Below are 13,585 nucleotides of genomic sequence, written 5' to 3' on the forward strand. Positions count from 1 at the left end.
ACCCATACCAAGTCAAACTTGGGAAGACATCAGTATGGATTTCATCGAAGGATTGCCAAAATCAGATGGGTATGACTCCATTTCGGTGGTTGTAGATCGCTTAAGTAAATACATTCACTACCTCCCAGTCAAACATCCTTTTTCAACAGAGACGATCTCACATCTTTTCATTGAAGAAATTTTTAGTCTACATGGCACACCTAATTCCATCGTCTCAGACCGGGGTCGCCTCTTTATCAGCCATTTCTGGAAAGAAATACACAAATTGCAAGGGACACGCCTCCTACTCAGTTCTTCTTACCATCTCGAAACAGACGGGCAAACAGAAGTAGTTAATCGTGGCCTTGAGTGTTATTTGCGCTGCTTCACAGTTGAACATCCTAAACAATGGGTGAAATTTCTTCCTTGGGCTGAATACAGCTATAATACTTCCTTCCATACATCCATTGGCATGTCTCCTTTCAAAGCAGTCTATGGACACAATCCCCCATCCCTATTGCGATACGGATCACCAGTTTCCACAGTGGATGCTGTGGATATAATGTTAACTGACCGAGATAATATTCTGAAAGCTCTCAAGTTGCACTTATCAAAGCACAGAACCAGATGAAAATTAAAGCCGACAAGCATCGTTGGGATATCGCATTCCAAGAAGGAGATGCAGTTTAACTTAAAACTCGTCCCTACCACATGAAAACCCCGGCCAGACGACCTTATGAAAAACTCAGTCCTAAATATTTTGGGCCATATAAGATCATTAAGAGGATTGGACCCGTTGCCTATCAGCAAGACCTTCCACCCTCCGCAATACACCCTGTTTTTCATGCGTCCAAATTAAAATGTGCATTGGATCCCACCATTAGGGCCACCCCCATTCCCCCTTTTTTAACTGACAATTATGAATGGCAGATTACCCCCGAAGCAATCCTCTCTTCCAAGATGACACCTGCCGGCCTCTCCCTTTTAATCAAGTGGAAAGGACTCCCCGCGTATGGCGCAACTTGGGAAGACGCCCACAACATTGCCAACAGCTTCCCAGATTTCAAGCTTGAGGACAAGCTTCATCTCAACGGGGGGAGTATTGAAAAGTATTTTAGCAAAGCATATCAGAGAAAACAGTTCAGAAGAGCGGGAACCGTTACAACAGACAAAAGCTGAAGCGTCAGACCGAGATGATAAATAACAAACGAGGGGGCAAAGATGGAAGCAGGAAGTATTTTTGTTCATCTCTGAACCCTGAGCGGGCGAGGGAGCTGGAGCAGTCAGAGGAGCTAACCCGATGGCCAGTTGTGGGAGAGCTCCTGGGATCTCTCTCTCTCTATTTTCTTCTTTTCTTCCTTCTATCGATCAGGACATTTGTGTTCTCCCTTTTATTTCCTTCCAATTCGAAGCAACTCCCTTCGGCGGGTGATTCGATATACGGGGAAGCTCTGTGGACTTCCTGCTCAGTATATCACTTTGTCTCAGAAAAATTATTTAAAATTCAGAAAGTCCAAAATAATGGCGGAAAAGTGTACTAGACCCTTGGGTACATCTTTTATACTCCTTGGACATGTAACTCAGATTAGTCTCTCTCTCTCTCTCCCTACCAGTTAAGGCTGCAGGCAGGCCAGCAAGGATCAACAAGGAATACAAATGCAAATCAACTTATGTTGGCAGCTAAAGATACAGAAAATATTCATCGGATCACCTATCCAAGGAAAGCAAAATATCTTAAATATAAAATTCCTTGGATCACCTTATCACTGTCCTTGCTCAAACGCAATGCACTTTCAAGTAGCAATCCAACATGGTTACAATCATAAACATGTCCTGCATTTAAACACAGTCAAATTTTAGGCTTAAAGAAGAAAAAATTGAAGTACTTTCTCAAGAAGCACAAACTTAACCTGACGCAGCATCTGAATGCATATCAGCTGCTTTATGGCGAAGTGAATCACAAATATTTGCCAAAGCCCAGGAAGAGGCAATTCTCACCTGAAATCATTAAGGATTTAAATAGACATATAAGGCAACTAGAAATGCAAACGGCAATGAAATAATGCATCATAGGGTTGGAGGAAGATGCCGAATTCATCATCTGCCAACAACAGCACAGTAAGTGATATGTTATTAGGAGTAGATATATCATGAGCTCCTAACTCTATGATCTCAATCTCTATTTACTTGAATGATACTAAAAACCTCCATTAAATGAGACATTTACAAAATGAATAGAAACGAGGTTTCCACAAGAAAACTCGCCCTCAGAACGGGCAGATGAAACAGTTCAGGCCTGAGTTTACGAGCAGGGCAACTTTAAGAGCCGACATGCCACATTAAGTTGAAGGCTAAATCCTGTTTGCAACTCTCGGAAGTTAGGAAATGGATAACAATATCGTCCTGCATGCTATATGTTGATGACCATGACATGGACAAAATCGTCATTGTCATCGTCATTCTCATCCTACAGCAGAGGAATGCTGAGGATAAATAACAGTTGTTACTGTCCTCTCGTCATCTGAAAGAGTCTAGATAGAGATAGTCACATTTTGAGGGAAAAATAATGCGTAAAATCAATTCATCATTGTCACCATATTTGTATGCATACAGGATAACAATGTCCATGATTTGTTATTGTCATCTGGGCCCATGGACGACTGTCCAAGATGACAACCCTGTCATCCTAATCATCATCCCAGTAAAAAAAATTGATGAGGCCAATGATGACAATTAGTCATTATCCTTTCGTTGCTCATCCTTAACCAAATTATTATGCACAGGGATATTTTGAGTAAAAAAAACAATCTTACTGCCCACCGAAATTTGTGAATCATGAATATTTAATTCAACCGCGTTGACAATTCTATCGGTGACTTCAGACCTGAAATGCAAAACATCGTATTCCAGTTTTCATGCAATGTTTTGGTACCAGGTATTAAAGGAAAGACGAAAAATGCTGTGAACCTGGAGAAGAGTTGTGGAAAGCAAGAAATAACACCAATGCCTCTACAAGCAGCGGACTTGACTGATGGAATTTCATCATTTATGGCTGAGAAAACCTGCAGTGTTCCATGGAAAAGAAATAAGGTCTGGGAGTAAGTATACTATAAATTGGTTGTCAAATGAGGGGACATCTAAAATTTCAGCCAACATACCAGAGAATTTATAATGAATTGCCGCTTATCATAGTCAAGGATGAAAAAGACGGATGAAGTCATCCCAGCAAAGCAAGTAAGCCCAGCTACTCTGACCTAAAAAAAGGGAGACGAAGTTTCCAAAATGAGCCTCCCCATTTTTGAGCGACATTCTCCTTAAAATTATGCAGAATAAAAAAATGGAAGTCGCACGATTGTTTTGCAAAATGAAAGCATAAATATAAAGTGACCCGTGTACTTTTCAGCAAAAGCTCTCCAGGAGACAACAGAAAAATGAAGAGACTGAATACGCGGCACGATTTGAGAGTCATTCTCCCAGAGTAAAATGAAAATATATGTTTATATTCTCAAAGAAAGTATCAACATAGCTGAATTATATAAACAGACCAGATGATTCTGAAAAACTAAAAAGAAATCAACAGAGTATTTCACCCGAGTTGACCTTAAGTGATTTGCAGCAATAATTTTTAGGTCTAGAGGCTGGGAAAATCAAGTGGCGTAGATGCAAAACTAAAAAAGGCAGTTACATAAAAGAAAGGCACACAGCATATTTGAAACAAACTGATGACCGTAAAGGGCTTTTCCAGCATAAATAGGCCCACATGATAGGAATAACATTATCATGTATATTTATCCCATTCTACTATTAGGAAAAATATTGAAAAAACTCAAGGATGCAACCATAATCTATAAATGGGGAGGAATAAAGGATGAGGAATAATATTCACCATTGCTGAACGTCGTACAAGAACCAGCGGAAGATGCTTTTCAATAACCTCATTCCACTGCATGACTCCGGATGCTTTTTCCAAAGAGTTATCTTCTTTCAAAGTCGTGGATAAATTTGATTCATGTGATGGTGCAGAAGAGACTTTTTTTGTTCTTTTACAATCCCATAAAGTTCGAGCATCAAATAATTTATACTCCGACAGGTCATCAGCTCCTTGAAATCCAGATATTGCACGAAGACCCTCATCCAAAACCTGAAAAACAAAAAGAAATTGAGCCTTAAGAAGAAACAGAATTAGCCAAAATAAAAAAGGTTCCCTCCGCATCCAAATGGAATTCACCTTAATTGCTGCCATGACGGCTCTTTCACAACCCAATCCAACAACATTCCCAGGGTCTGTCGTCCGATTTTCTGGGTCTTTCCATTTTGATTCTTCATGGAGGAAATTTTGCAAAGTCAGTTGAACATTAGCTGAGATATCCTCCCAACAGTCAGTAGCTATTTTTGGATAATTGTGTAATAATACTCGAAGAGCCTGCAAAGCAAAAAAAATTTCCCCCCAGCCCTTAGTGCCAAATTAGTGAAAATCTCCAAACATGAGAGAGTGGTCTGAGTTGCTGCACAAATGTCTTGGATATCAGAAGGATGCCTTAAAATTAAATAAATATTTTTTTCAAGAAATGAGGGAAGATCACAGGAAATCGGTGATCAACATGAAATACAAGAAAGACCAGAGTGGTCCTCTTCCCAACTTTCACTCCCTCCAAAACCAAAATGAAATAAAAATCTCCACATCATGCAGGACGCTGTCTGTCGAGACAGCCCTTCACTTAAACATAACCTCATTTTGGTGCAGCTAATTAGTGCATGAAGAAACCTAGAATCAAAAGAGGCTAAACCCTCATAACACTGATTTAGGGTTCATTACATGTTACTTATAGTGGGGAGGAGAGAGAGTCCAAAATGGGCCCATTTTAATGGGCTATTACATAGAGATAGAAAGAAAGAGAAAGAAGCCCATTCAACAGTCCATAACACCACAAGGAGCTGTCCCCATTCCAGATAACCCCTGCACATGCCTCCCCAGATAGAGCCCTAGTAGGCCTCGTTGGAAGCCACATCCACCCCGGTGAGCTTCTGCCAGTCCCATATTTCCCCAGCAAACAAACCCAAAAAGCAAAGGTGAGAGCAGAGTTCCTCGCCAAGTGAACACAAATGGCACAGTGCCAAGGTGAATGGGAGCATAGGCTTATAGAGGAACTGTGTTAAGAGAACCAATCTGAAAACCTGCAACTTTAAGGGAACCTCCTGTTTCTATAGAAGTCCTCAGGTAAGAATAATAAGGTATTCCTCTATCAGGCCCTCTCATATCCTCTAATAGGCATCCCAAACCAAAAATGATGGGCCCCTCCACACCCAGCCATCTTGCGCCATGCTCCAAGGTCACACATGTCATAGAGATTGTTGCATGCTCAACAAATCACCCACCCCTGATCTGAAAGAACACCCTCCAAAATTGGATTCCATGTAATTTGCCATCGGTCGTTAACTGATGCCTGAGGGTTCAATGCACAGAAACGAATAGGCATGGAAACTCCTCCCGTAACGTACCTTGAGCTAACTTGTCATCCATCCAAAGAAAATTTTCTTTCAAAAAAATATGAAATAATGAGCCTTCCCCAGTTTGGTTTCAAAGAACACCCAGACTTGAGAAAAAATCTATCTCACTGAAACCACATATAAGTAGATGCCTCTCTGACTGAAACCGCACGACACTGCTAGTTCAGCGCCATACCATAACTGTCTTTCAAGACCTTCCTGACCAGATTCTCCTCTAACCTCATAATCCAGGCTGCCCACTTTGTCAGCAACAACATGTTCATGGCTTACAGATGTAGCACTCCCAGCCCCCCTCAAATGATGTTTATAAAAAAAATTACTGGAGGAGAAATAACTTTAACACATGACTGTGTCAATTTTTTTCAGTTCATCAAGGCAGAATGATGAGTTGTTTTAAATCACTACAGCAACAAACATAGGCCAGAGAATTATCACGATGAGATAGAGCTTGCAGCCAGCTCTTACATAGAAATGGTAAGAGAATCTTGAGCTGTCCCCCACACCCTGCATGTACCTTCGGGCCGTCGAAGTGTGGGCCAGAGAGGTGGTGAGAGACCCCCAGCCAAGTCAACCTACAATACTGTGACATTCGGTCCCCGGAGTCCAACCCCGTTGTAGAATACGGTGTAGTTGATCAAAGTGCCCAACTAGGACCACTATTATAGCACGTATCCGAGATCCCATTGGCATTCCACGAAACTCAAAGATGACTGTCTGTGGCTCCCCATACAATGTCCCATTAGTGGATAGAACTCAGCACTATCTTACTAATCTGTTCCCGCCAATGGTTTGTGTCCATCCACGCAACAAGACATATGCCGCCACGGGCAACCCCCATAAGAAGAGATCTCCAGTTTCAAGTCTCCAAAGCTCTGCCTCTTCCAATGTCATAATTTTCCTCTATAGCCTGCTCTAGACCTCAAAATCCCAGGGTCTGCCCATCACTACATTGAGTAGACAGCCTTGGAGAGAATGCCAGCGTGTTTCCACCCTCCTCTCAGTCTGTCTCTTCCAGTAGGGTCCTTTTGCCCTGCCCATGCACTTCGGCCCTGGGAATCTCCTTTCTTGTGTCATTATGGTCAGCCCCTGGGAGGACTGACGACACCCAACTCCTCCACAACGATAGGTTAGAGGATCTCTGCAGTCCTGGGCATAGTGATCCTTGGCGGGCAGCGGAAGCAATATCATTCCCAACCTGTGTCTTTCGTTGTCCGAGTCCCACAGTTGGTCCTTCGTGACATTTTCTTGCGGGACCCTGCCTTCACCCAGCCTACTGTCATTTGTCGGCCTCCCTTGGTCATGGGCTGACATAATGTTGTTTATCTCTCTCATTATTGGCATGTCCCCTCTATTCCCCGGGATCTTGTCTCCTCTTGGTTGGCGCAAGTTTTGTCCAATTTTTCCGCTCAATCTAATTGGGGAGGGGGCAACCCAAAGCCTCTTTTAAAGGTGACCACCAGATCTGTTTCCTTCGTCATTGCTTCAACTCAAATCCTGCTGTACAGCTGCTCGATTTATGGACCTTGCATAGGGATTTGTCTCCTTGACTTCTCTTTCTTCACTCTGCCCAATACTGATTTGGGCTGCCCCTTGTCTGCCAGTCCTCTGCAATGGGGGTGTGCCCCCATGGAGCTTCCTCGATGACTCGGCAATTTTGGTTTGACCATTAGGCGAGGTCGGTCAGTTCCCTAGTATCCTCAAATTCCATCTCTCCATTCCACTCCTCCCTTTGTGTATGAGAAATTGAGTCCCATCAATTTGGTGAACTCTACACCACTTAAAGCCAAGGAGTCCACCCTATAGCGACTGTGCGAGGAAGCGGTGTGTAGAAGGGAGGCAGCTCCAACGAGCTGTGGGAGAGACAACATGGGCGGTTGGAGAGACAAGACTGAGGCAATTGGGAGCCAAGGGGAGCTGAAGATGAAGAGGAAGGATAGGTGACAGTGAGATCTCGTCGTGCCAAAAAAACACGGCCCGAAAACCCATTGTCACATTGGTGGCCTGCCAGTGAGGAGAACAAGTGTTTCAGATGCCTAGCACGGGGACACCACGCACAAGAGTGCAGAGAACTGGTAATCTGTTACCAGTGTAAAGGGCCAGGTCATCGCCAGATTAACTGTCGGCAAGTAGGAGAAGCAAATGGATGCAGCTTGCAGGTGGAGACACCAGACCAGATCCAAGGGCAGCGAGCAAGTTGGCCAGCGGCAAAAGAGGTGGATCCATGCAACGCTGTCCTACAGAGGTGCTTGGTGGGGGATGTGCTCGGGGACACTTTGGAGGTAGAGGAGGTTCATAGTGGCCTATGGAAGAACTTTCCGACATTAGGGCCATCGGAAATGTGGAGGCTGGATACCAATACCCTGATTCTCGGTGGGGTATCCATGATGGCACATGTCGCTGTCTGCGGCTGGATGTAGAGGATCAATGGCATCACGAAGCTAAGAATGCATCGGGTTCTCCCCATGGACGGGATCAAAGGGGGACAAAAGGTAGGGGTCGTGGTGGAAGCGCACGGGGTCCCAATGATGCACCAGAGAAGGTCAACACTGGAATTTATGCTGGCATCATTTGGGAGGCTCAAGAGTATCTTCTCGATGGGCTTGAGTTGGAGGACCCCATGGTGATATGATAGGATCCTTGAGAGGATCCTAAACCTATCTAGGGGTAGTTTTGTCATTTAGCCCATAGGGGCATTTTAAATAGGGATGCCCTCCCTTTAGAAGGGCAGCCCAGAAGAAGTTAGAAGAAGTGTTCTTGTCCTGCCCCTCTCCTCGTCTAGGTCTGGTTTCTCTCTCCCCTTCTATGATCCCCGTCCTCGCGATCGTCTCCACTTCGCCGCGTCTTCAGGCGGCTCGTCCCCAGCCGATCCCTACCCCCTTAGCTCGGCCTTCCCCCGACCATTCCCGTTCTCCTCTCTACCCCCGGAACCTCTACCTTACCTTGCCCTCTACCGTCCCTCCGATACGAGCCTAGATCAAGGATCGTATCATGATACTGGAAGTCGAAATGCCAGAAGGAGATCTGATCCCAGGGTCGGTCCAGTTCCAAGGTTACAGGGGCACCTTTAGAGTGGGGCTTCAACCCAGGATCCCACCACCAGCACGGTGCACAAACAAGAGTCCTGGGCCTCGAAGAGGCAAGCTGGAGGGGGGCTCCCCCATTTGAGCACAACCGGAACAGCAGACCATAGAGGAATGTTCGGCACAGGAGGGAGATAGCAGTTCCATGATACACAGCGCATGTCTGCTTTTTAACTCGTCGTGCCGTCGTCCCCGACCAAGATAATGGAGATTGTAAAGCGAGATTGCTCAGATCACCTGCAGCCGCCAGAAATTATGGGTGAGTCAGACATAGTGGTATTCCAACAGGGGGAAATTAGCAAGGAAGCCCAAAGCCCATGATGGAGGAGGGTAAGAACCCTCCAGAGGATGCATCGGATCACAAATGGAGACCTCGAAGCTTTAATGACGTGGTATACCGTCAAGGGAAATCGGCCCAGACTGATGCGGAGGGCAAGAAGGCATGGGTGGTGACTGGGAAAAGCGGTGCTGCCAGAAGAAGGGCTGTCAAGGAAAGTAGTACCAAGGAAGGAGAAGATTGGGGGCACAACAAGACAGCAGACCACCAAGTGGAAGGAGGTTGAGGAGCCATCAAGCCACAGAGTGGAAATTGAGATAGACGATCAGATCACGAATCAAATAGTGTAAGAGTTAGAAAGTGGGGCTGCAGCCGTTGCAAGGGGGGCAGTCATCAGAGAAAGTATGAAGTGTGTTTCCTGGAGACTTGAAGGGAGACTTGGAGAGGTGGGAAGATATTTGCAACAATGACGGGCTACAGTAGTTTGCTTGCAAGAAACGATGTTGGAGAAGTGTGGTGCAAAAGAATGGAATTTGGTGGGCGAGGTTTATTGGAGGGCTGTGTGGCAGTCAATGCAACCGATAGATCTGGGGGTCTACTGGTGGCTTGGAAAGCGACAGTTTTTGCTGCAGGGTCTTGGAAGGGACAATATGCGGTTGCAATAAAACTGAAAAAGGAGTGACAAATTTTCAATGTATGGTGGGGTCGGTCTATGGCCCATTATTGCTGCCCGTCGAGACAGGCTGTGGGAGGAGCTGGAAGGAGTGGTCTCACTCTTTCATGGGATCCCAATACTAGTTCAGGGGGAAATTTCAATGTGACCCTGGAGTCGGGGGATAGACCAAAGGGGACTGGAGGGCAGGACCCAAGAACAGCGGCTTTCTGGTCCTTCATTTTGGGAGCTGAATTGCAGGAAATGGGGCCAACAAATTGTACCTACACATGGTGACGCACAAGGGGACCTACCACACTCTCCTGCTTAGACAAATTTATGTGCTCTCTGGAAATACCTGTTGGCTGACATCCAAGCACTTCCTAGACTGTTATTGGATCACGTCTCAATTATTTGGCAAGATAGTGCCGGCTAGAATAGATCTACATATTTCAAGTTGGATAGATCGTGGCTACGGGAGAAGGGGTTCAAGGAAGAAGTGGTATCGTGGTGGATACCCCAACCCAATGGAGGCACGACCATGGTGTGGTTGGCTACCAAACTGGCAGGACAACCACAACACCTTATAGGGCTCAAGAAAAAAATTCGAGAAGGGAGACATCGCAGAGGGGATGAAGCACTGTAAAGAGTCTGGCAGCTGGATGACATTGAAGACACATGGTGCTTAGTGGAAGTTGAACTCAATGAAAGAAAAGCATGCGGAGAGGTGGTGGAAGAGGAAGACAAGAATCTAGAGCTTGATTGGAGGCAGTGCTTGTGGCACCTTTGGCTCAAGGCGGGGGATGCCAACACTTGCATCTTTCATTTGGTGGGAAATGGAAGACGAAGGTCTAACCAAATACTACAAGTGCACGTGGGGGACCGTGAATACGTCGGGACACGAGCCGTGGAGGAGCATCAGTAGATCACTTCAGAATGGTAATTTGACGGGGGCCCAAACCGGTGGAGATGGAGTGGAAGAAGTGCATCCAAGGTGATAGTGAAACCATTCATTGCGGAAGAAGGGTTGGAAGCGATCCAGGGGTTAAATGGGCAAAGATGCATTGTGCCCAATGGATTCCCAGTATTCCTCTTTAGCGAGTTATGGGAGGTGGTTGGTCCGAGATTATGTACATTTTAGATGAATTTCAGCCCACACGGCTGGCAGTAACCAATGTGGGGGATTTCAGAGCCATAGCACTATCAAACTCTATCTATCTCATCATCGCGAAACTGTTGGCGAACCAGTTGAGGAAGGTCATTGGAGACTTAGTCGGACCCTTTCAATCGGCATTCTACTCATTCTCGGTCCTGGTGAATGGCAGTGCGGAAGGCGATTGGGTCCACTCACAAAGGGGAGTCAGACAGCGCTGCCCATTAGCATCCCAACTTTTTGTTCTAGCAGTGATAGTTTGGCTACTTGCACCCTCAAAGCCTGCAAACATGGCCTCTTAATGGGCTTCCATACAGAGAGTTATCCGGAGGGCATTCCTTCAGTATGCAGACGACACAACGTTCTTCATGGAAGGATCGGCTGAGGAAGCTCGTACTCTATCTACATTACTAGATTTATTCGCAGACTTCTCCGGCCTACAATTGAATTCAGCCAAGTCGGGATTTGTGGGATTCGGACTTTCTGCTGAGGAGGAGGTACAATGCGCTAGCGCTCTTAGCACACCTCGAGGGTCAATCCCAATGAGCTACTTGGGTCTTCTGTTGACAGGAAGATGTATTTTAAATGCAGAATGGGAGCCAGTGATTGAGAAAGTGGAGAGGGGATTGGTGGGCTCGCAGAACAGAGTGCTCAAAAGGGGGTCGCCTAGTGCTTCTGAGATTGGTGCTCTCAGCAATCCCAGTTTTCTATCCCTCGATCTTCCAGATGCCAACAGGTGTAGAAAAGCACTTGGATGGATTGATGAGAAGGTTCCCTGGGGAGGCAATGCATACGAGGAATGCAAGGGGGTGCCTTTGGTCAAGTGGAACGTAGTACACAAACCCATGAAGCAGGGGAGTGCGGGGATCCTCCACCTGGAATCAATGAATTTGGCATTGTTGGCCAAATGGGTGGTAAGACTTGCATCAGCAGAGGAGGATCTGGTCTTGAATGTACTGAGGGACAGATATGGCTTAGAGATTGATTGAGAGAGGCATTGGGCAAGAGCTCGAGGGGAGTCTCCATTTTGGCAAGGTCTACATCAAGCCATACCTCGTATCCGCGGGTTTTTTGATGCCAAATTGGAAGATGGTACTGGTTTTTGTTTCTGGACAGATAACTGGTCCAATAAAGGCATCCTAAAACTAGAATTCCCAAGACTTTTTTGCTATGGCGCAGAACCAACACATTACGGCTTGTGAGTGTTGGACGGAGCTTGGACCCCAACCCTGGCAAGGGCCTTATCAAAGCAATGGTTTGTAGAGCTGATGAGGATGCAACTGGCCCTCCTACATCTTAGCACATCGAGTGAGTCACATGATGGTTCGGTAAAGGATGCTTATATGAAGATCAGAGGAGAGGCACTAGAGGATTCGACAATCAGCACCACATGCTCCATGTTGATGAAACAAAAAAGTCCATCTCCAGATGAGGCTCTTCAGCTGGTTGTTGAGGTGGCGACGATTGGTTACAAGAGTATTGCGCAAAAGATGGGTGGCAATGGCTTCCACAAAGTGTGGCCTATGTGCGGCAGGGACAATAAAGACTGCTCCCAGGGAATATGGGCATTGCAGCATATGGCGGGAGTGAATGTGTCCTCCCATGAGGCATTTTGGGCCTCAATTGGTGATTGGGGGAGACTCCTTGCAGTGCTCTGGCAATATGGCTGCATCGTAACAAGGTGGTATTCAAGAGGAAGGAGGCTTCCATGAAGAATGTCATTCAGGACATTAAGGCGGTAATATTTCTTTGGTTTGGAGGGAGGTGAATGGCAGATTATTTTGATCGTTTTGTATGTGGATTGTACACAGGTTTATATTTCAATAGCATCAGACGGACTATCATTCTGGCTTGTCTTCCTTATTTTCTTCAAAAACAAAGATGCCTTGCAGCGTTCTATCCAGAATCAAGAAAGTGAAGAAGTTATGAAAGCAAAGTAAGAGTGTTAGTGAGATATTACGCCTTATGGGCTAATGGGCCCTATTCTATAAGCCCATTAGCCCTCTTATCATTCTCTCTCTCCTAGGGTATATATATACCCACACATGTACTCCATTGGAGTTATGTCATTATCTTCTCTCTTCCTCTCTTAACATGGTATCAGAGCTCCACAGCTCTTCCATCTAGGGTTTGACATCACCCTCTCGCTGTTTAGCGAACCCGGTGCTTGACCGACGGATCAGCCACAGCACGAGCTGTAGCCAGCCCGCGGAGCTTCCGGAGAACTAGCCCTAGCCGCAGCCGCAGCCGAGCGCCAGCCGCAGCCGTGCACAGCCAGCAGCCGCAACCGCAGCCCTAGCCGCAGACGCAGCCGCGCACAGCCGCAGCCGCGCGCAGCTGCAGCCGCACGCCAGCCGCAGCCGCCGCGCCAGCCGCAGCCACGCGCCAGCCGCAGCCACGCACAGCCGCAGCCACCGCCACGCGCCAGCCGCAGCCGCGACGCCAGCCGCAGCCGCGCCAGCCGCATCCGCAGCCGCGCGCCAGCCGCAGCCACGCACAGCCGCAGCCACAGCGCGCAGCCGCAGCCGCCGCCGCAGACCGCAGCCGCAGCCCGCAGCCGCAGCCGCAGCCCACAGCCGCAGCCGTAGCCCGCAGCCGCAGCCTAGCCGCAGCCGCAGCCGCAGCCGCAGCCACCGCCGCAGCCGCAGCGACAGCCCTAGCCGCAGCCGCAGCCGCAACTTGCAGCCGCAGCACGAGCTGCAGCCCCAGTTACAACAGCAGTCTCAGTTACTGCCACGGTTCCGATGTCGGAGGAACTTTACTCCACGGGTCAGACTCGTCAACCGGCCATCACAGCCGACGGCTTCACCGATGCAGATTTTCAACGAGAACCCTTGTCACACAAGGTTACTCATTCCCTGCCGGCGGTTCCCGACTCGACGTGTCTCTAGGGCCCGAATTTGCTACAGTGGCGTCACTTTGTCGAGACCACTCTC

General features: G+C 47.1%; 1 protein-coding gene across 5 annotated transcripts in view; it reads right to left on the reverse strand.

Moving 5' to 3' along the window:
• Nucleotides 1-13,585, reverse strand: part of LOC144715202 (ARM repeat superfamily protein) — a 78,704-nt gene that overhangs the window by 31,223 nt on the left and 33,896 nt on the right. For all 5 annotated transcript variants that reach the window (XR_013584549.1, XM_078590114.1, XM_078590117.1 and 2 more), the window contains exons 15-21: nucleotides 4,208-4,402; nucleotides 3,866-4,120; nucleotides 3,138-3,233; nucleotides 2,947-3,041; nucleotides 2,800-2,863; nucleotides 1,890-1,977; nucleotides 1,739-1,812 (exon numbers count right to left, since the gene is read on the reverse strand). Coding sequence is in view for 4 of the 5 variants with exons in the window: in XM_078590114.1 (XP_078446240.1) it covers nucleotides 1,739-1,812; nucleotides 1,890-1,977; nucleotides 2,800-2,863; nucleotides 2,947-3,041; nucleotides 3,138-3,233; nucleotides 3,866-4,120; nucleotides 4,208-4,402 (867 nt within the window). In the remaining variant the exon portion in view is untranslated. The remainder of the gene's footprint in view (nucleotides 1-1,738; nucleotides 1,813-1,889; nucleotides 1,978-2,799; nucleotides 2,864-2,946; nucleotides 3,042-3,137; nucleotides 3,234-3,865; nucleotides 4,121-4,207; nucleotides 4,403-13,585) is intronic.

The sequence above is a fragment of the Wolffia australiana genome, chromosome 18 (genome assembly GCF_029677425.1).
Source record: "Wolffia australiana isolate 7733 chromosome 18, ASM2967742v1".
Classification (NCBI taxonomy): domain Eukaryota; kingdom Viridiplantae; phylum Streptophyta; class Magnoliopsida; order Alismatales; family Araceae; genus Wolffia; species Wolffia australiana.